The 23177-nt window shown below is 37.0% G+C and overlaps 1 protein-coding gene across 1 annotated transcript in view; it reads left to right on the top strand.

Moving 5' to 3' along the window:
• RYR3 (ryanodine receptor 3) overlaps nucleotides 1–23177 on the top strand; it is a 204527-nt gene that overhangs the window by 24563 nt on the left and 156787 nt on the right. Inside the window, 5 exon segments of the mRNA XM_064460023.1 lie at nucleotides 5232–5306; nucleotides 6187–6343; nucleotides 12422–12595; nucleotides 16559–16710; nucleotides 19897–20065. Coding sequence (XP_064316093.1) covers nucleotides 5232–5306; nucleotides 6187–6343; nucleotides 12422–12595; nucleotides 16559–16710; nucleotides 19897–20065 — 727 coding nt within the window.

Below are 23177 nucleotides of genomic sequence, written 5' to 3'. Positions count from 1 at the left end.
TCAGTTGAATTTGGGGTCTGATAGGTAAAATGCTCTTTACATCAATCTTTAATTAGGCAGTGACATTGTTACAAGAAATTGCGACCTAATAAGCAGAAAATCAGTCATAGGTTCTTTTATTGCTGAAATTCAAGTACTTGATTTCCAGTGAGATTTCAGTCTGCTACGTTGTTTGTCTTCAATGCATACTACTATAAGCAGAGGTAAGCAAGCATTAGCAGGGAGGAAGGTAATTTAAAAAAAAAAAAAAAAAAAAAGCTCTAAAAATATCTCTGAAAGTTTAGCCTCTACAATAACTTTCATGTTCTATATATTCTGCATCTTTTTGCAAGTCCTTGCTCTCTCAAATTTGATTAAAGCGTTAGGATAATTAAATCATATTAGCTAGGCTAAACCACTTTTGTATTAAACTTAAATCTACAGTTGTTATATATTATGTTGATTTATTATTTGAATTTTATTATTTGAATTTAATTTCGCATTTTGCTGATAATCAAAAGCACAGCAAGCTAATAATTTTAATACACAAAACCCCCAGCATTAAAAATCATGTTCAACAAATAAGATCCCTATAGCTGTTGTGACGAATATGTTATGCTTTAGGTAATATGATACCACAAGTGACATTCAGTTGTGTCAAGTAAACTTTTCAGCTCTAAATTTTCCATTTTTACATTTCTGTAGAGTAAAAATGTCTCCAAAGCCAAAAAAAACCCCCAAAGTGAATGTCAGAAAACTTTGCTTGTTGGTTAATTTTTTAGTTGCTGTTCTCTTCATAGGTGTATAGAAAATGATAGGAAGTTTGCACTGAGTGTGAAAATGTGCACACCTTGTATAAAAATACTAGCAAAAGCATTAGGATCTAGATACCTTGCGTGGAACAGATGTCATATTCAGATTTTTATAAACAACCAATCTTAATATGTTAGAATAGGTGTCAGGCCTTTTCAGTATCTTCACGAATGCTGTACTTTGCTGTTGCTGTTACTTATCTACAAGTCAGATATAGTTAAAGCCAAAAATAATTGTGGAGTCCTGTTGCCCTGTATGATCATCTTCTTAACATGTGTTTGGCTGGTGTTGTTACTGCCTTAAGCTCTGCTTCCATTTTTTTAAAACTGTGTAAATAAAAGTGTAAAATTTAAAAAAAATATATTTTTAAAAATGAAATCTATGTATTTATGTTCCTAAAATAGGAGTGTAATGTGAATGCTATATTGCTCACTTTCAGATGTGTGATAGTGACACAATGTGCTAAGACTGACAATTTAGAGTTGTCCTATCTTTCGGATTTGTGAGCTGCATCATAGACATAAGGCCATGCTTGTACTCTGTCACAGTTGTCACATTTACATTATACAAAACAAAGGAATACATGAGAAAAACCAAATAGCAATAGGAACAGGAGAAAGAACACTGGAAAATGGTTGTTTGTTTTCATCTGTTTGTTTAATTTTTTCTATGCATTCCATTAGAACTATTAAATAAACTAAGTTGGACTGGAGTGATAATTTCTCTTTTCATAGAACAGACATTTCATTTTCTGAAGTTTTCTGTAGAGAATGCTCCTTAACAATTCACACAGTGACTATTCTCTGTGAAGAACCTTCAGGTCTTTTATTACAGGCCAAGTGAAAATACAGGGGGATCACTTACTGAACATCAAAAAGGCAGGCTTGACAAAAAATCAGAATAAGATGGGTGGAATTAAGAAGATGAAGAAAATGTTACGTGGATGCTGTTGTGAAAAACGAACAATTCTCTGTTATTTGCAGTTTTGCTACTGTAGGAGCAGGTCACTAATGCTAGTACAGAGTTGCATATAGAAAAAGCTGAAAAAGAGTTTGAGTATTTAAGTAGTATAGGAATTTAAGAAGTACAAAATGCGAACGGAGACATATCTATGCTATTCCTTCAGTGAAGGAATGGTTGAGTTGGGCCAAGGAGAAACGAAGGAGGTCAAAGAAAATGGAAATTGATTTTCAGTTTTGAGTTTAGCTAAGAAGAGGTCATTAGAGTCTGCCAAAAGTAACATCAGTAAGGTGAGTGGGAGCAAAGAGGACCTAGGATGAAAATGGAAAAGAAAAACTCCAGACGGTTATTGTATATTCAGTATATTATCATTGTATATTATCATTGTCTATTCAGTATATTATCATAGAACAGCCCAGGACAGAAGGGACCTCTGATCATAGTCACAGAGTCCGGAGATGAAGATGACTTGATTGCTGGGGTTTTTTGTTGTCATTTTGTATTTTGATTCTAGAGTATCAAGAACATTATTACAGAAGATAAGATGTGTAGACATGCTACTACCTTCACTATGAGGAATATATATTCTTACTGTTATCTTGCACTATCATTTCAAAATTTTTGAAATCGCATGTGTGTTCTGAAAAGTGACTCCTAGATAATGTACAGGTGTAGGTCTGCAAGTCCATCAACTTATAAAGATACTGTATGGAAATGGTTTGTCACACTCCAGTATACTTCATGTTAATATATAGATTCTTCCTGGAATGCATTGGTGTTGCTCAGGAAGCAGAATATCAGATAAATTAAAAATCCTAAGTGTTCTCAATAAAAGAAAAGTTGTAAAAACACTTGGTCAAATAAGAAAAACACAACTTTCATTTCACAAGTTGAGTTCCAGGTCCCATAGTTGCACAAGAACGGTGCTAAGCAGATACATCTTTTTTTCATGTTAACTTTTGAAAAAAATAAAATAATTTGGCAATCTGAAAAGTCAGTTAAAATTGTGCATCTAAAATGGTATTTTAACTCAGAACAGACTGGTATATCAGCTAGGTTGTGACATTATTGTGTATGCATATGCACCATTTAGTCAAGTTTGCCAGAGCAGGAAGGCAGATTTTAAATTCCCTTGCTGCATGTTTTTTCACACACATAAGTACAGTAGAAGACCCATCTCCCATGCATTCTGTGATGGATTAGTCCTGTTCACAGGAATACATGTAAGAAAGTTTTCCACCTTTCAGTAATCATTCATGTCTTGTCACCCAAGCACCAGGATTTGTATAATCTTTCTCATAGACCATGAACATAGGGAGTACAATGGCTGAGAGGAAAGGTCTTGATCTGAAACTCAGGGTACGTAGAACCTTTTTTTTATTGTTAAATAATAAAAACCTTTCTGTACTATACTACTAGATTTTGTTTGGTTTTTGTGAGGTATAAAGAAAATCCTTTCCTAATACCAAATTAGAATTAGAATTTTTTTTTATATATATATACACCTTAATCACATTATGATACAGTGAGTTTTTCATTCTGGATTATTCTCAATTTTTCAGTTTGACTGTCTTTATGGTTTGGTGGTCAGTTCCAGTTATTTTAATTAAACAAGGAAGAGTGGAACTGTTCTCTTCATCTTCTTCACCCATTCTTTGATTTGGGAAAGCGACTAATGATATGAATTACCATTCTTACCTCTGACAAAGCTAGAACAAAATTTATCATTAGAAATTGATGCAAACATTTAGGAATAGGTGTGACTCAATCTTGCTGAAGGGTTCAACGAACCTTTCCCTTAGATATCAATAAATAAATATATGAACTGAAAGAAGCACTGCCAGAAAAGTTTAGAAATACAAAAAAGGCTGTCTGTTTATATTGCTTTAAGAAAAATTAAAGAACCCAACAAACTTCTGAAAGTTTGCTCCACTTTTGAAAAGAAGCTAGTGAATCAGCTTGGTTTGCGTCTAAAATAGTTTTGCTTGTATGTCTGAACCCTTCTCTCTTGCTCAGATCATGAAGGAATGTACTTCAGTATATACAGTACAACTGTTAAGGATATCATTTTCGTACTGGTATCTGCCTGGAGGGCCCAGTTTCTGACCACACTCACAGTTGACACAGGGATGTTGTCATGTCACTCTTTCAAGTGAAGACGCAGGCATAGCAAAAAGTAATAGCATCATCCGCTAGTACTATTTTGCTGTGTGAACAGATTTCTATTAAGTTATAGCACCCACTGAGGATTTGCTACCAGTAACAGAACATGAAATTTAGAGTATAATGATGCAATAGAAGTGCAATAAACCCTTACGTAGTACAGCATGGAGGGCAGCTTGGGAGTCGCATTGCGAAAACGAGGCCTTCACACCTATAGTTCCCCAGTAGTAGTAATGCTGCAGACAATAGCCTAAAAATGTGTAAAAGAAATTACTTAGTTATGAGATTCTTAAAACATTTTAAAATAGGTAAGGTGAACATCAAACTTCCCAAATTATTATTATAACCAAATAAAGTATTTGATTAGAAGCTTACTGTTTCCTAAATTTTTACTGTTGCAGAATGTTAACAAATACAATTATTATTATTTTTAAAATTATTATTTTAAAAAAAGGTTCTATAGATCCTGAGTTTCAGATCAAGACCTTTCCTCTTAGCCATTGTATCTCCTATATCCATTATATATGAGAAAGCTTACACAAATTCTGGTGCTTGGATGACAAAGCATGAATGATTTCTGAAAGGTGGAAAACTTTCTTACATGTATTCCTGTGAACAGGACTAATCCATCAGAGTTCGTATTTGTTTGTACTTGATTATTGAGTAGAATGTTGGCTTCAGCACTCAAACATGTCCCTAACCCCCAGCCAGTAATTCAAGAAAACTAGATTATATTAAAGGTTGAATCCCTTAATCTCCTGTTTTTTATTTCTCTGAGTTTGCTAAAACAAATACGTATCTTCTGTTTTATAAGGATTATAATAAAAAAATATTGTTTTATCACTACCTCTTTTGTCTTTCAATAAGAACGTTAGAAGTAATTCTAGAAACGAATTCTCTGATTTCTTATTCATGCAGATAATCATTAATGTATGCAAATGTGTATACTTATTTTAATGTTGTGTTGATATGTGTTTAAGAGAATTAGTAATTTACATTAACCTCTTGGGAACTGTATGAATTACCTATTTTTATGACAGATTAAGTCTCAGCAGAAGTTTCTTAGCCACTTTGAAGGCAAAGTATTTTATCAACTCCTGAGAAAGAATAGCTTAGTGGAAATAGCCTGACTTACCTGGGGCATTTGGATTGTGTACCAGGCTCTCATGGAGGAGTAGGAACCTCCTGTTCATTAGACTCTACCTGTTTAGCTGGGGAGAAGAAATTACTCCCACACAGTTTACAGAGGAGTAAGTTATAAATGCTATGTAGCACAAATAAACACGAGAGGATGATCTTCTGAATCTTTTCTGTAGGAAAGTACTTTATGAAACTGGAGGAGCTGGTGTTCGAGCACGATCTCTGTGGAGAGTAGAACCCCTTCGAATAAGGTACTGATATTTTTGGAACTTTTTTGTTAGCAACTTTGTTAACAGCAATTCAATTGTTACAGTTCTGGAGGCAGAACATGAATAATGTATTTGTCCTGCTATATGATATATTTCAGTATGTTCATTGTCAATAACAAAAAGTAATCCACCAGGGTATAATCATACAAGGAATGTCAATATCTTAAGACATTTTTTTCTTTTGGTCTGTGTCCCATATCAAAAGCAGTGTTGCTGATGAGATACGTCTGCTTGAGTCATTGTTTCTGCCCAAAAGTAAAATGCTTTCCTTGTTTTCACTTGGAAGTTTAGAAGCATTGGTGGAAATCAGAACAGTAATATCCCCCATGGGTGTCTTTGGGGGTTTTTTTAGGCTCTCGCTCTCTTCAAGTGAAGTTTCAATACATACCATAAGGGTAAATATGCTTTAACTTTGATGGCCTTCTGAACTGTATGTTGGTTTTACTCTTGGTGTGTTTGTGATTGCAGCTGAAGTACTCTCATAACTAACACAGATGTAGGATAGTTCTTTGGAATGTTGAATCCTCACTTAGGTTTAATTCTTTTGCTTAGGCAGTAGTTAATTTAAACTCGGCATTTTTCAGAAACATGTAGGATTCTTTTTATGGACACCATATGTAACACCCTAATAAAACAGAGAGGGAGTACAGAAACAAGAAAATGAAAGCCATACTCCTTTCCAAGGTTCCCTTTGTAAATGTATTTACAGTTTTGCATCTTTTTTAATGCAAATATTGCAATCAAAAGCAAAAAGGAATATATATAGAGCACTTTCTATTTTCTGAACATCCTTTAAAGCCCAGAAGAGAAATGTTAGTTTTGCTTATTTCATAAATTATTTTTTCATGCCTTATATGTTTAGCTGGAGTGGAAGTAACATCAGATGGGGACAGCCTTTCCGTCTCCGACATATTACAACAGGAAGGTACTTGGCTCTGAATGAAGATGAAGGTCTTGCAATGTTGGACAGAGAGAAATCGGACACAACATCTACTGCCTTTTGTTTTAGAGCATCAAAGGTAAATAACAGCAATGCAAATTTGTCTTAAATGTGGGGCACTCAGTTATTAGATCTGAGTTGGTTCAGTGGCTTCATATATTATTTGTAATTTCTAAATTGAAGCAATTGACAGGGATTATGCATTTAAATAAAAAAATAAACAACTTGAGAGTAACAAAGGTTTTGTTGAAGAAAAATAGGGATGATGAATACATTTTAGAGCAAACCAAACTGTTAACAGGTTAAAAAACAAGATTGCAAACTAGTACAGTGCAAGATACAGTGGCTTAATATAAATGCTTTAATCATTATAGAATAATTTTCATTGGACAGAATCTCATTAGAATGTTATTCATTCCAGCTGTGTCTGTCATAATTGGATCCAACTGAATTTAGTTCAGATGGGCAAAATTCTGCACTTGCTATTCTTTGTGCAGTGTGTTGATAGGGGAATTGCAAGAAAAATGTAGTCTAAACCATATGTTTTCAAACTGTGCTCGTTAGTGAGCTGCTAATTGCATGTTGCTAGCTTTTTCATTGTTTCCAGCTGAGAAAAATCGTACAAGTGAGAGAGAATGAAGAATGATTATGGAGGTAGGCAAAATGAATAACTGGTCTCCAGAAAGTGAAAGGTTTTTGCACCAAAGATGAGGAAAAGTTTTTACGTGCTTTCATGATATTACTTGTAAATAGTTGCCGTAGACAACTATAACAAACAATAGAGTTTTTTATTAAGTATGAGAAGTTAAATGTTCCATGTAATTCTGACTGTTGTATGGTGCTTGAAGGGCGGTGAAAAAGAATCTTTGAAGTTAGATATGTCCTAGATCAAATCTAGCATTAAAGGTCTTGACAGATGCTAGGCTTTTGTTATTATAGTAAAGCAAATACTTCTTTTTAGCATGTTTAAAATAACAATGTCTATTTTATTATTGTGACTGTATATGGTATACCAAGAATTTTTATTTTAACTAATCAAAACAATTGAAAAACTACCAGGAAATTTCCTTAGATTGATAGGTGCTCACCAAATATTTTTTTGTTCTTTCTTCAGGGTAAAGCCTATGCAGTGTAGATTGTAGGTATGATATGCAGGGACAGCTATTACAGCTGTAATTTTTTTCTCATCTTTGGCAAATCATGGCACCCTGGTAAGGATGGTGAACATGCCAGGAATGCCACAGTTCCTGGTTTAACGTTGTATTCAAATTCCGACAACGTACTCACTGCCTCATTGGACACCAGCTGTTCTGCAATTTCTTAATATTTTAATCTATGCATATAAGTGTATAAATTTTAAGTATATAAATTTTATGTTTATGTATTCATAGTCATGAAGTAAACAATTTCTGTTGCACTGAATAAACATACCCTATTTTCTTACTCATTTTGTTGAGGTGTGCCTCAAAGGCACATTAGCGAAATTTGTTACAGCCCCCAAAATGACTAAGGTGAAGTACAGAAGTAAGTAATTATGCAGAAGTCAATAATGACGGTGTAATGCATTCATCCCTTTTACCGTGTTTATGCATAATATGGTTCAAATACAAGTTCAGTGTCTCATCATCCTAGGATTTGTGCTGTCCTATATACAAAAGAATATTTTTATCTCACAATAGGTTATAAATTTGTTTTTGCCTGTGCCAAGAATAAGAATAGTTGTTTTTTGTCTGGGCAGGTGAGAGCTGCACTGGCCCATGGGTAGAGGCATTAGTGTTTCCAAAGGTGGGGGGAACAAACAATGATAACTCTTCCTGGAAAAAAAAGAAAGGTGATGCTTTAGAAGCAAATAAACCCCAAAGATTGATCTGGACTGTAAGAAGGAAAGGACTCTCTAAGCCAAGTCCTGACTGCAGACAGACTGAGGGGAAAAAGAACTGTAGAACTAAGTTAGACAAGGTATATGCAAGTGTGATGATCTTAATATCTGCACATAAGCCTTTGTTTTCTCTTGCTCATTTTCTCAGTGAAGAAATATTTCCACTTGCCTGGACCTTAATATGGAATGAATTAAGGGAAATTTCAAGGTAACTGTCTAATACCTTCCTATCCAGGAGTGTACAGTTCCTTAAAAATAGGGTGCTGGGCTACCTTCTGTTTACAGCACTCCTGCCCTTTAGAGTCACAGGATAATTGTGACTAGAAAGGACCTTGGGAAGTCATCTAGTCCAGCCTTCAGCTCCAGCTGGGGTCAACATTGAATTCAGACCGGATTGCTCAGAACATACATTGCTGTGGAGTACCCAAAAGGAAATAAAGCATTTCTCCATTGAGGTATTCTTTCCAGTTTGGAAGCCAACAAAAGGGTGTTTTGTGGGAAAAAAGAGATTATCTTTGTCAGTAGGAAGAGCTGTGTGGAGTATACCAAATCCCCAAGGCTTCCCAGGAGCCTGTAACACATGACTTAAAGCCTTATTTTTCCAACAGTTGTTCTAGAGACCCTCACGTTGAGAAAGCACGCCCTCACCCTCAGTATTGTTGCATGCCACTTCAGCAGTCTTGCCTGTTCCTTGCTTTTCAAAACCTGTGATTGCATTAATACTTTATTTACTTTCACTGTTTGTTTTCTTTTGTTGGGTAGCACTGGAAATCAAACCAAATATTTTAAATTATGAAATTAAAAATAGAGTTTTCCTTAATATGGCCTTACATAAATAAGAATAGAAAGGAGCTTTTAAAAAGGTGAAAGAATATGCTAAAGAACATTATGGTGCTGATTTCAGTGAAAACAATGTATGCGATATATGTCTACTTACTGCAAATTACTGCAAACTAAGCTTACCAGCATCAGAAATTGATGGAAAACCCCCCAGATTATGCCTTTTGTTGGGTTTAACATGGAGCTTAATTTTGACAAGGTTTTAAAATGTCAGCCTTTATATTTTAAGGCAACAGTTCTGTAATGCCTTGTGACCACAGACACAGCAGTTTCCCTACAGCAGATGGAATCCTGTTTTGAAATGGGATGTTCTCATTCCAGCACAGTACTTGGCTCAGTACACTCTGCTGAGCAGAACCTTGATTGTGCTTATAAATTTCTTTGAGAATAAACACAGTGAAGAACAAGAGCATATTTTAAAATATCTGATTATTTAAAAATTGTAATAGCCCAGAATTAAAATTTGAGATTTTGTATTTTATTTTCATGATAGTATATACAATTGACAATGAAGAAATTATTGGTGTGGTCTGAGTAAGTAACATTCTGACACATTCAAAAGTCACAGATGACTCATGCAGAAGGATTTGATATCATTTTAATATTACTGCCAGCATGTAGCTATCTTAGGGGCTCAAAATGGCATTAGGATGTCGTAATAGTTTAGTAGTAATCATAAAGTTTAATTCTTTTTTGGAATAAGATGATAAGTATTACAGAGTCCTTTACCTACAATTGCTCTCGAAGTTCAATTATTTATTTGTAAGTTCATATTTACAACTATCATTTCCCAGTAAGCACTGCATTTCAAATACAGTACTAAGCTATTTTTTCTACTTATTTTATATGGGAGGAGAAAGTAGAAGGTAAAATTAAAAGTACTTTAAAAAATTTATTTTCTTGCCTACTGGGGTGTAGAAATGTATACAGCAAAGAATACAGAGTACAGTAAGTCACTAGCAAGATAGGTAAGCTCAAGGTAGTACTCCCCTGCTCTTACATTTGTAGACATTTTATCTTTTTCTTTTGTTAAATTGGGGTAGCCTATGGCAGTACTTTTAATGCAGTAACAGCGTGCGACACCAAAAGGTACAATTTTAATTAGCTTTTGTAGGTTAGAGATAGAGATCAGCAGTCAGTTTGTCCTACCATTCTCAGCGGTATGTAAACAAGCCCTTAAGATATTAAGAGTTTTTTCCCTACTGTGTTTTTACAAGATGACTGCTGAAGAATCATTGTAAAGGCAGGTGGGTTTATTTGTGCTGTTCACACTGCCATTCCTTACCTTCCATCACTTAGGAATCTATGATTCTATGAATACACTAATTTTCTAAATCTTGCTCCTCTTCTAGTATATTAAATATCTTGTGAAAATCTTTGACAGCTTTGCCCTCAAGTTCCTTAGTTCCTGTGTTCATTCCTTCTCTTTTTTGTTGCATTGGGGTTTTTTTTGTTGTTTTTCCTTTGCCATTTTCCAGACCCATGATGTGATTTGTTTTCTTTGACTTGATTCATTCATGGCCTGAGGGAATTAAACTGAGAATAGGTGGCGAAGACAGGGTTTTGAACGAGAGTATTTGGATATTTTGCTGCTAAGATATGTAAAAATATCTAGATAAGAGATTCCCCCCCCCCTTCTCTCCTGATAATCTTTATCTGACTATACTTTTCAGCTGTTAGAAAATACACCCTGTCTTTGCACACTGCTGTCAAATGCCTTGTCAGAAATCCTAGAGAAACTGGACAGAGCAGAAAGAGCAAAACATCACGAAGAGGAATTTATGCTGTATTGCTTAAAGTGAGAACAGCCTTCAGGCCCCCAAATAATTCTAAAGCTTTATTTCTGAAATTCCAAAAATCTTTGGTTTTCTTTGTTTAGTATCATTAAAAAGGATCAGTAACACTCAATTTTTTAAAAAAAACAGTAACTTTTAGGATCACTTGTTACCACATTATGATTTCTTTCATTGAGATTTTCATTGGTGCTTGATTCTTGACACAGATGTAATATTTGAGAAAAATGTTTTAATCTTCAGGGTTCTATGTAAAGCCAAACAATTAATTGCTGACAGTTAATGAATTTGTGCTATTTTATTGTATTTTTTTCATTTAATGGCCTCACCATAAATGTGTATTGAAAGAGTTCCTCTTTATTCTATACATGATAGTGTAGTTGCATAAATATGATGTGACGTGATTTCCCCATAGTCTTGATACTGTAATGGTAATTCATCTTGGCATTATAATGCTATCTGTTTCTACTAAAAATGTTGTTGAAACATGAGAGCTAAATTCTATATAAATGAAAGAAGATTACCATAGTTAAAATAGAACTCTCTACTCCACCGATGTTGAACATTCAGTAAACTGAATGGAATAAGAAAACCTCTTGCACATGTAATAATTTAAACTGTGTATCAGTGTCTAACGTTATTTTGCCTACTTAGCAGCAATCAGCAGCTATGTACGTTTAAGGTTAAGTCCATCAGCATTTGAAATAATATAAAAATGGTATAATCTAAATACCCTGTTTACTTAGAGTTTTTGTTTAATCACACACATGCACATGCATCTGTAATTTGCTAGTACAGACTTTGCTGCACAATTCTGTTCTTATTCCTGAGCTCTATTTTGAAAGGAAAACTATTTTATTTTAAAGATACTTGCTTTTCTGTCAGAGACTTCAAAACCTCTGGTTGTGAATGAAGACCAATGGGATTAAGAAATAGGTTGGGCTTAGAAACTGTACTAGGTGTTCCAGCCGAGTATTGAGCAATGTCTTTAAAAGAGATTTGAAAGAATTCGATTCCTCTTACAAAGAGGATAAATGGAAAAATAAAATGTAAAATTGAAGAAATGCAAATGTAAAATAAATGTGAAGGCCAAATGGTATCAATTTTAAAAATTAATATTTTCTTCTTTGCTGGTTGTCGCAATACAGAAGCATTATTCCAAGTGAAGTTTTTATCTGCATATATTTATAAGCAAAAAATTCTTTAGCATAAAAATATTTTAACTAAATTTTGAAATGTTTCTGTTCATTTTGCTTCTTCATATTTAGGCTAAAATAAACTGTTAGGAATATATAGTTCTACAGACTACTAAACAAACTTTAATTACATCCTTAACTCAGTGATTTATTAGATTAGGTTAAATATTCAAAGACTTTTTTTTAGTATATCTACATGGTAAGGTAATGGATTTTACTTTATTTTTCTTTCTTCAGTGAAAATGATGCTTCACATTTGAAATTATTTTTAATCAGAATCTGACTAATTAATTGGATAGAAACAAATTATGTGAAATGAAATTTAGCTGCAGCTTAACAACATAAGTAGCACAAACGTTCCGTGTTGGAATGTGTTTCAGTGTACAAGTCAATGATTTCTCCTGTTCCAGTACAGAGATTAAAAACCAGCTTTTATTTTGTTTTCTTAGGAGCTAAAAGAAAAGCAGGATTCTAGTCTTAAACGTGACATTGATGGAATGGGAGTCCCAGAAATAAAGTACGGCGATTCAATCTGTTTTGTCCAACATGTGGCCAGTGCCTTATGGTTGACTTACAAAGCACAAGACGCTAAATCAGCACGATTAGGTCCCTTGAAAAGAAAGGTAATGTTTGAGGATTTTCCTAAGTACTTGTAAAATGAATGTTAGTGGCATAACGATTTTGATCTGTCCTGTTTTTTGCCATTCTACCAATGTGGTAATTGTGAGTTAATATTTTCCTTCTGTTTTATTGAAAATGGTGGGAATGTTTTGTTCTAAAACTGAAAACAACAGCGGATATTAACATAACTATGTAACTGAAGAAAGACTTTGCCACTAAGAAATGTATTTAGTCATTTTTCTTGTCAGAAGAAATTATTAATTTAGGCTCAATTCTTATTTTTGACACCAGTAAAATATGGAAATTCCTGATTTGGATGGTCAAATAACTTTTTTTGAAATCTACATGTAACTGTTTAAGGGTGTAAAATGTAAGTCATCTTACATTCACTGGTGCTTTAGAATTTGTTAATTGAGTATATTGTATGAAATGGTAATTATATTCGTTACTTAGTAAACGGCCCTAGAAATTCCTCAAGTTTCCTAAGGGATATTAACGAACAATTTCCTGTCAAAATGTTAGATGTACTTGTGATGTGGCATCAAGAAGCTCGTTCTCTCAGCCTTTTGATTTTAAGGAATGAGTATATTCTTAATTAGGGGCATATGATCTGTTATCTCTTCAAATTTTGTTTACATTTCATTCAGAATTACAGGGTTTAGCACCAGCTTTGCATAACTGCACCATTACCAAATGATTCTTTGATTCTGTATTCATAGATTTTTACAACTTGAATCTACCATTAGAACATGAGAAAGAAAAAAAAAAAAGGGTGATTACCGAACACAGTTTGAATTCTTCTTTAATTATTTGTATGCATGTACATTCACAAGAGAATACTCATACGCAAGCACTGTAATACAAAAAATTAGGTCCTCAGCACACCCTTGGCACAATCTCATTTATTTATGCAGCACACATGGTCATAAACAGGCAGTGAGTGCCCAACTCCTCCTCTTCTTCTCAGCAACCTGGCTGATAAGAGAAATTCTTCTTTGTATGCCATTCATTCAGTATTTTCTTGATAAGAGATATGATCACACAATGATGGCCTCTTCCCTTTCCCATGCCAGTATTGGCTATGGGATTCTGTATCCTGAGAGGGTCCAATTTTACTTCTTGAAAAGGTAACATGTAGATTCTTCCTCTGTATTCAGTGAAGAATTTTGCAATAGCTTCCTGTAAAGTTTAGTATTTTTTCCGCAGTTTTCTGCTCAGCACCAAGGGACTAAACCTCCATAATTGCCTGTCACCTTTATTCTCCTTTCAAACTGTCTCGTTCATGTTCAAGGACTCCAAATCTTTTGTTGACCTCTCACCTGGAAAATTCTCTCCTATTAAGTCCCTTCAAACAGAAGAAAACCCAAACCTTCTTGCTTCCTGTAATTGATATTCCTATGGAGGCAGGAAACAGTTTTTCATTCTCTGCAAAATATGGTACTAGACTATATTTTTGTAAGCAAGTTTAGATATATATATATATATATCCCTTCAAATTTCATATCAAATTTATTTTTCTTCAGAAGAAGTGAAGTCACAGTTTTATATGCATCCTCCACCATCATTTTGTCAGATTTTCACTTTCAGTTACTGTAATCCTTCTCAACCTGACCCGCACTGTTTGTAACATGCCTCAGTAGCCTTAAGATGATGGAGAAATACCTTATTGTTGCAAGAGGCAAAGGGTGGTTTTTTTTTTTTCACACAACCTAGCTATTATCACTGACAGCTGCTGCAAATCTACAGAGAAGAGAAAACAACTATGGGATTAGTTCTGTTACAAAATACTCAAAACGCCAAGTAAAAGTTTCTGTTGTTTGGCTTTGGTGTGGTTTCATCTACCTAGTTATGATGCTGTCTTTAGAAGACACAAATACGTAAGAAATTCTGGCATCATTTATGAGACTTCTGTTGTATGATTTCTGCCAGAATTTTGATCTGTTGTTTCTCGCTCTCTCTCTCTTTGAAATCTTGGTAACCAAGGGTTCAAGACTCTGTCAGGTAGTGGTGAAGTTTACATCAATACTCTGTTCAACATTCCTTTACCATCCAGCATGAGTGATGGATGCCTATCTTTTCAGTTTGAGAGCTTGCTTCTGTGCAAGCTATGAACGCCTGCAGAGCTCTAGAACGCCAGAGCTTGGAGAACAGAGAAACATATGCTACGGATTTTGGATTCACATCATTGCTCAGGGTGTTGGTCAATACCAATGCCCTGCTGTACCTCAACAAGCAGGGCAGTGCCAAGTGCCCCTTTATATGCAGGGAAGTGCTTTATCTGACGAATTGGAGTAAGCAGTACTGGATGCTTCTGGCCATGATCTACTTACTGGGGTTCTAAATAGCACTTTCCTGAAGTTGTGGTGTTTCTGGATAATTTATTTGAGATTTTGGTGGGTGGGTTGTTTGATTGTTGTTGTTGTTGTTGTTTGTTTGTTTCAGAGAAATAGGGAAGATTAGGTCCTTCAAAAAGACTTCTCTCTTCCTTGATCTTTCTTAGAGAAAAAAGTGCATCTCTGCTACACAGTGGTGAAGGTGCAATTACTTTGCAAGGCATGGCAGCTTTAATATCCTACCTGTCAAATGTTTTCATTCCTCTACCATTCTGTAGCTCCAAAATCTAGAGCTACACGCAATGGCCTGGGGAAACATTATCTGATTGTCAAATACTTCCTTACAAGTTTTGTGATGGGAAGAACAGTTCTTTAGTTATTGTTCAGTTAAGAGACTCCAGAACCCTCCTTTATGGAAACAGCAATATTTCAGCTAACAAAGTCACCCACTGTGTGATTGTATATAAAGTAGTACTTGAACAATGAGGAAAGATGGCCAATATGTAAACTAGTCTCCTTTAAGATAATTTTGTAAATATACTCATGCAAAAATGTCTTCCTAGTTTTCTCCATCACATTTCCATGGATTCTGAGGTCCAGATAAACTCATAAGGCGATGTTTGCCTCTTCTAAAAGCTCTTCCTCAGCAGGTAGGAAGGAACAGAGCACATGTGTGCTCTGGATCCTGCCAAGTATAGAAAAACGTGACTTTCCAGTGATTTGGTATACCTGTACCAAGTACGTACAAAGAGCTGTCGCTAAACAACCTTGACAGTTGTGGCAGTACCACTTGTATAACATTATTAGTTTCTTTGTTAACTATTCGGTGCCTTCAGAGCTACTCAGCTAACTGGGAAGTTGGGCAGCAAATTTTCACAGTCTCAGCGCTGAAGAAATAAATTTTTCAGCAGAGAACTCAATAGGTGGCATCTTGGGCAAAGAAGCAGGGTAACTCACATTTAATTCCTACAGAAGTGCTGCAAGATTTTAATTACTCAAAATCATCAAGACTTGTTTTTGTGATACCTAAAAATTATGCTGGCTTTCTGTGAAATTGGGCATTTATTTAAACGGAAAAATTAGAAACCCACCAAGGGATCTCTGTTACTGCTTGAAGTTCATAATGATGTTCACGTCTGGTTCGGATAAGAATCCAACATATGTGTAGAGAATAGCTAAATGAGTCAGAAGTTACTCATAAATGTCATTGCTCCTTTAGTTGCATTGTAATTTTTATGATGTTGTCATTCCAGCTTGATTTTCTTGTCAGTAGCCTTTTCATGTGTGAATCCTTTAGTAAATAATGCTTAAGATAGTGAAGATCGTCTTGCCCTGACAGTGCGAATACAGAAAGAATGACATTTTTTGTTTCAGTAGGAAAATATTTGATAAGCATATATGTTTAATGAATTGCAGGAGAATAAAGGTACATTAAAATGTCTTCTCTGAATAACTTTTATGTGAGACTGACAAATTTGTAATAAACAGGTGTTCAGATAAAGTGATTAAAAAGTAATAGTAGAGTATATATGCCATTACTGTTTTCAGTGCGATATTGAAGTAAGTTTAAAAATATTTAAAAGCACAACAGTTTTTTAAGTAATTATTGTGATAATTACTGACTTTCAATAGGTTATATTACACCAAGAAGGCCATATGGATGATGGTCTAACCTTACAAAGATGTCAGCATGAGGAATCCCAGGCTGCTCGAATCATTCGCAATACTACAAGCTTATTCAGCCAGTTTATAAGGTAGTTGTTACATTCTTATATACAATCTTTGTTTGTTTTTTAAAGTATTCTGAATGGTAAGAATTTCTCTAACATAATCCTTATTTCCTGCTTTCAAGAATTTGTATTTAGAAGCTGTTAGCAAAATATTTTACTGACTTAAGTGATTTTGATGAGTAATGCCATTAAACAGATAAAACAGCTTATTTAAGATCCTTTACATGCAATCTAATACCTTGAAGCCAGAAGCAAACTTGATCATAAGCCAGGTTGAGGAAAATATGCTAAATGATCGTAGTGTAACTCCCTTGGTAGGTATTCGACAGTAGTTAGGACTTCACAATATTCATAAAAAGGTTCTTATTTTTCTTGTTAGACCAAATATTATAGCTAACTCTATTCAAAATTGTCAAACTAATTGGAAGGAGTATTGATGCCTAATACTGTTAGATCAAAAATACAATGGGAAACCATAGCAGCCCCAACTCCATGCAAATAAACAATAGAAAGAAGTGCAAAATAGATCCCTACATGTCTGGGAGGAGAATACTAATTTATTGCCTTCAAAATCTGGGCTGCAACGTTTTACCTGTACCTTTTTAATCACCCATCATACTACTTCGTCCTACTTCTCTGTCACCCCTCTCTGATCACATCTGGAAGAGTTAAAGATCAGAGGAGAGGCAGTTTTCTCTGCTGAACTGTATGCAGTATAACAGATTATATGCAGCAAAAACAATTAGGGCAGAAGGCTGACTGTCATCTGAGAAGTTAAAAGGAACAACTTCTTAACTTATCTCTCTCAGCTAAATTGTTAGTGACCATTCCTAAATATCCTGTTTAAACCAAAACATTTACTTACAGTGGAATGGATTTATGAGTATCCAAAGTCAATAACAGCATCTCAGCAGAGAGACAGTGTCCATGTCTGATTTTAAGGAATAATTCAAGTTGTGATTCTAAGACTTCAGAACAGCATCAGTAGAATTGCCTTCTGAATGGTATTTATCTTCCAAACCTTTGCTGTGCTAGAGGGCAGAGCAGATAGTAATTATGCCTTGGTAAGAATTATAGGACATTGGGCTGTTCCACTAACTGTATAATAGAACTCAAAAACTGATCTGGAAACAATGATGGCTATTTCTATAGATCAAAACACCGAAACCCTTGGATACCTGGGCATTGTGAAACATGCGATATATGTTTCATATGCAATATACACTATGTCTACCCTAAGCATGCAGTCAATACTACAAAGACTACTAGAAAGTCAGGGAAATAAAACAATTTAGTATGACACCAGACTTGCTCCGTCGTAATCTTGATTTAATAAGAAGGTTATATGAAGAGCGGTACTTGCTAAGTAGTTGCCTAATATCCTTGCCACACATGTGGCAACTTAATACCTTTCTTTTCATGGAAAAATACCATCTTGGCCAATAGCAGAACAAATGTGTTGGACATTAATATAATTTAAAGCAGTTCATCTAAATTTGTGTGTTGCTGACTGAAGAGCCTTTGCATCCTCAGGAGATGTTGAATCTTAATGAACCATTGACAAAGTGAGCATGAAAAGATACTGTATTTATCACGTTTCACCCCTAGTTTCATTTTCTGGATTCAAGCCTGTATTTTAACAATATTATTTATGAAACAGATTTTCTGAATCAAAACTTGACTTGCTTTCACCATATTAATGCACTTGCTTCAGCTTAAATTTTTCCAGTCCTCTTGAAGTATATGTTGTGCTTAAAAAGGTTTATTCTACTGCTTTATATAATCTAGCTTGTCAAGTTCAGAATGTTTTGTGTCACTTGTCAGTTTAGCTTAATTTTGACAGACCTTAGCTACCAATAAGTTTGAAAGTTTAAATGGAAATAGTTGTAAAGTGATTGTTCTGTTGAGGGCTTTAGTATTCATATAGTGAAGGGAAGTGTCATGAAAACTGTCTTACGTGTGTGTTTGCATTTGACTCTTTGAATGATACCTTTAACTATGTTACTTTGAAAATATAGGGGATTTTGAAGTACAATTTTATTATGCTATTTCTTTTGTTACTTTTGTTCCTCTTCCCTCATTCTTTAAGGTAAATTACTCATGACGTTTATCTTATATTACTAAACTTACAAGTTAACAGCTCTTTAATAAGCAGCAAGACAAAAATCTTTAATTCAGAGAAAGTTCCATGTTTCCGTCACTATAGCTCTTCCATACAATAAGTTTTTGTCTGAAATTTATTTTTTAATTTTAGGATTTTTAAGGTAAAATACAATTCTGTGTCAATGCATATTAATTTATAATTGCTGAGATCAATGTGTAAGAATACACAGTGCAATCGGTAAGGGTGTGTGTAGTACTGAAGTGCTTGGCAGGAGTTTTAATCATGATGATCAAGTCGTCATCCTTGTATTACTGCCTAGTAGGTGAAAAAAATAAAGAAAAATTAGTGTATAATTAAGAACTTCCTTCCACAGAATGCACCATACTTCTTCAGTATCACAAGGGACTACACTACTCTTTTGTATTTCTTGTGCTGAGGATATAAAAACAGAGCCACCTCTGCCAGCAATCATCTCCTCCTAGATCATACTATGTATGATAGTGAGTCAGACCCTAAAAAATTGGGTTGTCACCCAAGATTGAGCGAATGCTTGAACAGGAAAGAGACATCATTTTACTGACAACTGAGATTCCTTGAAATTATTTTTAAATCCTACCCTTCTCCTATAAAGGCTTGATACAGAAGGCCTAATTAATGGTTAGGATTTCCTGTTACTTTTGTGTTCTTTGTCTAGAAGCTGGCTGGTGTACCTGGCTATTATACTGCTACTATTTAGTCCATCCGCACATTACACCTATATCATCAATAGATTTAAAGTGTCTAGACAAAATAAATTACTGTAAAAAACAACTTCGGTACATCTTTCATCTCTGTTTCATCTTTTCGCTGACTAAATTGTTTCTTCTGCTCATTTTATTCAGTGTTTTAAATTATTCTTTCTCTCAGTGCAGAAACGGAAACATGATTCCACTTCAGGAAGCTCTGAGCACTGGGCACCAAACAATAGGTGTTTGAATGATTTGCAGTTCAGCTCAGCTGTTCCTCATACACATATGTCATATGTATAACAAGGCTTAATTTAGGCGCTAACAGAAAACAGGCTGCTATGTAATACTGTAAATTACAGTGGGAAAATAAATAATGCTGCCAGTCTTATTTGCTCTTGTTTTTTGTAGTGGAAACAACAGAATGCTATCACCCAGCGCCCTGCCTGTTGAGGAGATGGCTCAGACTCTACAAGACCTAATTACTTACTTCCAGCTTCCCGAAGAAGACCTGGAACATGAAGATAAGCAAAGCAAGCTTAGGTCACTCAAAAACAGACAAAATCTATTCAAAGAAGAGGTACAGAGAGAGGAATTGTTACACTATTTTAACTTTAAGTGGATCATTTCACAAACATTGAGACAAACCTAAACACTGTCATCTGGTTGCATGCATATAATTTATAATGTAAAGTTCTGCAGCTGAAAGAGAGAGACTCTAATGGCATATGATAACTTGCAGTTACGTATTTTTCACTACTACACTTGTCACAGGCCACAACCTCTCTCTCGTAATATTCAGTTTTAATACTTCTGAGCATCTTTCAACCAATGTCATTTCTAAAAGAAATATTGTGACAATGAATTTATTTTTCTCTCTATGAATAATAAAGGAGATAGCTAGCCTTGTTGAGAGGGCTTTAAACTAGATATGAAGGAGGAAGGGGGTAAAACCAGGCTTGCGAGGGTTGAGCCTACGGGTGGCATACCTGTGTTGGAAAAGAGATCAGTAGATGAACTGAAGTGCGTTTACAGCAATTCACGCACCATGGGCAATAAACAAGAGGAGCTGGAAGCCATCGTGCACCAGGAAAACTATGATGTGGTCGCCATCGTGGAAACATGGTGGGATGACTCACACAACTGGAGTGCTGCAATGGATGGCTACAAGCTCTTGAGAAGGGACAGGCAAGGAAGGAGAGGTGGAGGGGTAGCCTTGTATGTTAGAGAGTGTTTTGACTGCCTAGAACTCAATGACGGTAATGATAAGGTTGAGTGCTTACGGGTAAGGATCAGGGGGAAGGCCAATAAGGGAGACATCGTGGTGGGAGTCTGTTATAGACCACCCAACCAGGATGAGAAGTCAGATGAAGTACTGTACAAGCAGTTGGCTGAAGTCTCACAATCTCTAGCCCTAGTTCTCGTGGGAGACTTCAGTTTACCAGATATCTGCTGGAAGTACAACACAGCAGAGAGAAAGCAGTCTCGGAGGTTCCTGGAGTGTGTAGGAGATAACTTCCTGACGCAGCTGGTGAGCGAGCCAACCAGGGGAGGTGCCCCGCTGGACCTGCTGCTTACAAACAGAGAAGGCCTGGTGGGTGAGGTGGTGGTTGGAGGCTGTCTTGGGCTCAGCGACCATGACATGATAGGGTTTTCGATTCTTGGAGAAGTAAGGAAGAGGGTCAGCAAAACCATGACCCTGGACTTCAGGAGGGCAGACTTTGGATTGTTAATGAGTCTGATTAACAAGAGTCCCTTGGGAGGCAGTCCTGAAGGGCAAAGGGGTCCAGGAAGGCTGGATGTTATTAAAGAAGGAAGTCTCAAAGGCACAGGAGCAGGCCGTCCCCGTGTGCCGTAAGTCGAGCAGGCGGGAGAGACGACCGGCTTGGCTGAATAGTGAGCTTTGGCTGGAACTCAAAAAGAAAAAGGAGAGCTTACCACCTTTGGAAGAAGGGGCAGCGACTCAGGAGGACTACAAGGGTGTTGTGAGGTTATGCAGGGAAAAGATTAGGAAGGCGAAGGCCCAGCTGGAACTTAAAGTGGCCGCCACCGTTAAAGATAACAAAAAAACGTTTTTATAAATACATCAGTGACAAAAGAGGGGCCAGGGAGAATCTCCCTCCTTTGTTGGATGCGGAAGGTAACCTTGCCATGAAAGATGAGGAGAAGGCTGAGGTACTTAATGCTTTCTTTGCCTCGGTCTTTAATAGTCAGACTGGTCATCCTTGGGGCTGTCAGGCCCCTGTGCTGGGAGATGGAGATGGTATGCAGAATGAAGTCCCGGTTGTTGGAGAGGTGGCAGTCACCGACCTGCTCCTTCACCTGGATGTTCACAAGTCCATGGGGCCGGATGGGATCCACCCGAGGATGCTGAGGGAGCTGGCAGAGGAGCTTGCCAGGCCACTGTCCATCATTTATCAGCAGTCCTAGTCGACCAGGGAGGTCCCAGATGACTGGGAACTAGCGAATGTGACGCCCCTGTACAAGAAGGGTCGGAAGGAGGATCCGGGGAACTCCAGGCCTGTCAGCCTGACCTCGGTGCCGGGAAAGGTCATGGAGCAGATCATCCTGAATGCCATTACGCAGCACATTACGCGGGACACCCAGGGGATCGGGCTCAGCCAGCATGGGTTTATGAAAGGGAGGTCCTGCCTCACTAACCTGGTCTCCTTCTGTGATAAGGTGACCCGCTTAGTGGATGAGGGGAAGGCTGTGGACATTGTCTACTTGGACTTTAGTAAGGCCTTTGACACAAGGCTGTCTCCCACAGCATTCTCCTGGAGAAGCTGGCTGCTCACGGCTTGGACAAGTGCACTCTGTGCTTGGTTAAAAACTGGCTGACGGCCGAGCCCAGAATGGTGGTGAATGGAGTCACATCCAGTTGGCGGCCGGTCATGAGTTGTGTTCCCCAGGGCTCAGTGTTGGGTCTGGTCCTGTTCAATGTCGTCATTGATGATCTGGATGAGGGGATTGAGTGCACCCTCAGTAAGCTTGCAGATGACACCAAGCTGGGTGGAAGTGTTGATCTGCTGGAGGGCAGGAAGGCCCCACAGAGGGACCTGGACAGGCTGGATCGTTGGGCCAAGGCTAACTGTATTAGGTTTAACAAGGCCAAGTGCCGGGTCCTGCACTTGGGTCACAACAACCCCATGCAACGCTACAGGCTTGGGGAGGAGTGGCTGGAGAGCTGCCTGGAGGAAAAGGACCTGGGGGTGCTGGTCGACAGCCACCTGAACACGAGCCAGCAGTGTGCTCAGGCGGCCAAGAAGGCCAATGGCATCCTGGCTTGTATCAGGAATGGTGTGGCCAGCAGGAGCAGGGAGGTGATCGTGCCCCTGTGCTCGGCACTGGTGAGGCCCCACCTCGAGTACTGTGTGCAGGTTTGGGCCCCTCACTACCAGAAGGACATCGAGGTGCTGGAGCGTGTCCAGAGAAGGGCAACGAAGTAGGTGAAGGGTCTAGAGAACAAGTCTTACGAGGAGTGGCTGAGGGAGCTGGGGTTGTTTAGTGTGGCGAAGAGGAGGCTGAGGGGAGAACTTATTGCTCTCTGCAACTACCTGAAAGGAGGTTGTAGCGAGGTGGGGGTCGGTCTCTTCTCCCTAGTAACAAGCGATACAACGAGAGGAAATGGCCTTGAGCTGCACCAGGGGAAGTTTAGGTTGGACATTAGGAAAAAATTCTTCACTGAAAGG

Source organism: Phalacrocorax carbo, chromosome 9 (genome assembly GCF_963921805.1).
Source record: "Phalacrocorax carbo chromosome 9, bPhaCar2.1, whole genome shotgun sequence".
Lineage (NCBI taxonomy): Eukaryota > Metazoa > Chordata > Aves > Suliformes > Phalacrocoracidae > Phalacrocorax > Phalacrocorax carbo.
Note: the sequence above shows the minus strand (reverse complement) of the source record. Positions and strands in the feature narration are given on the sequence as shown.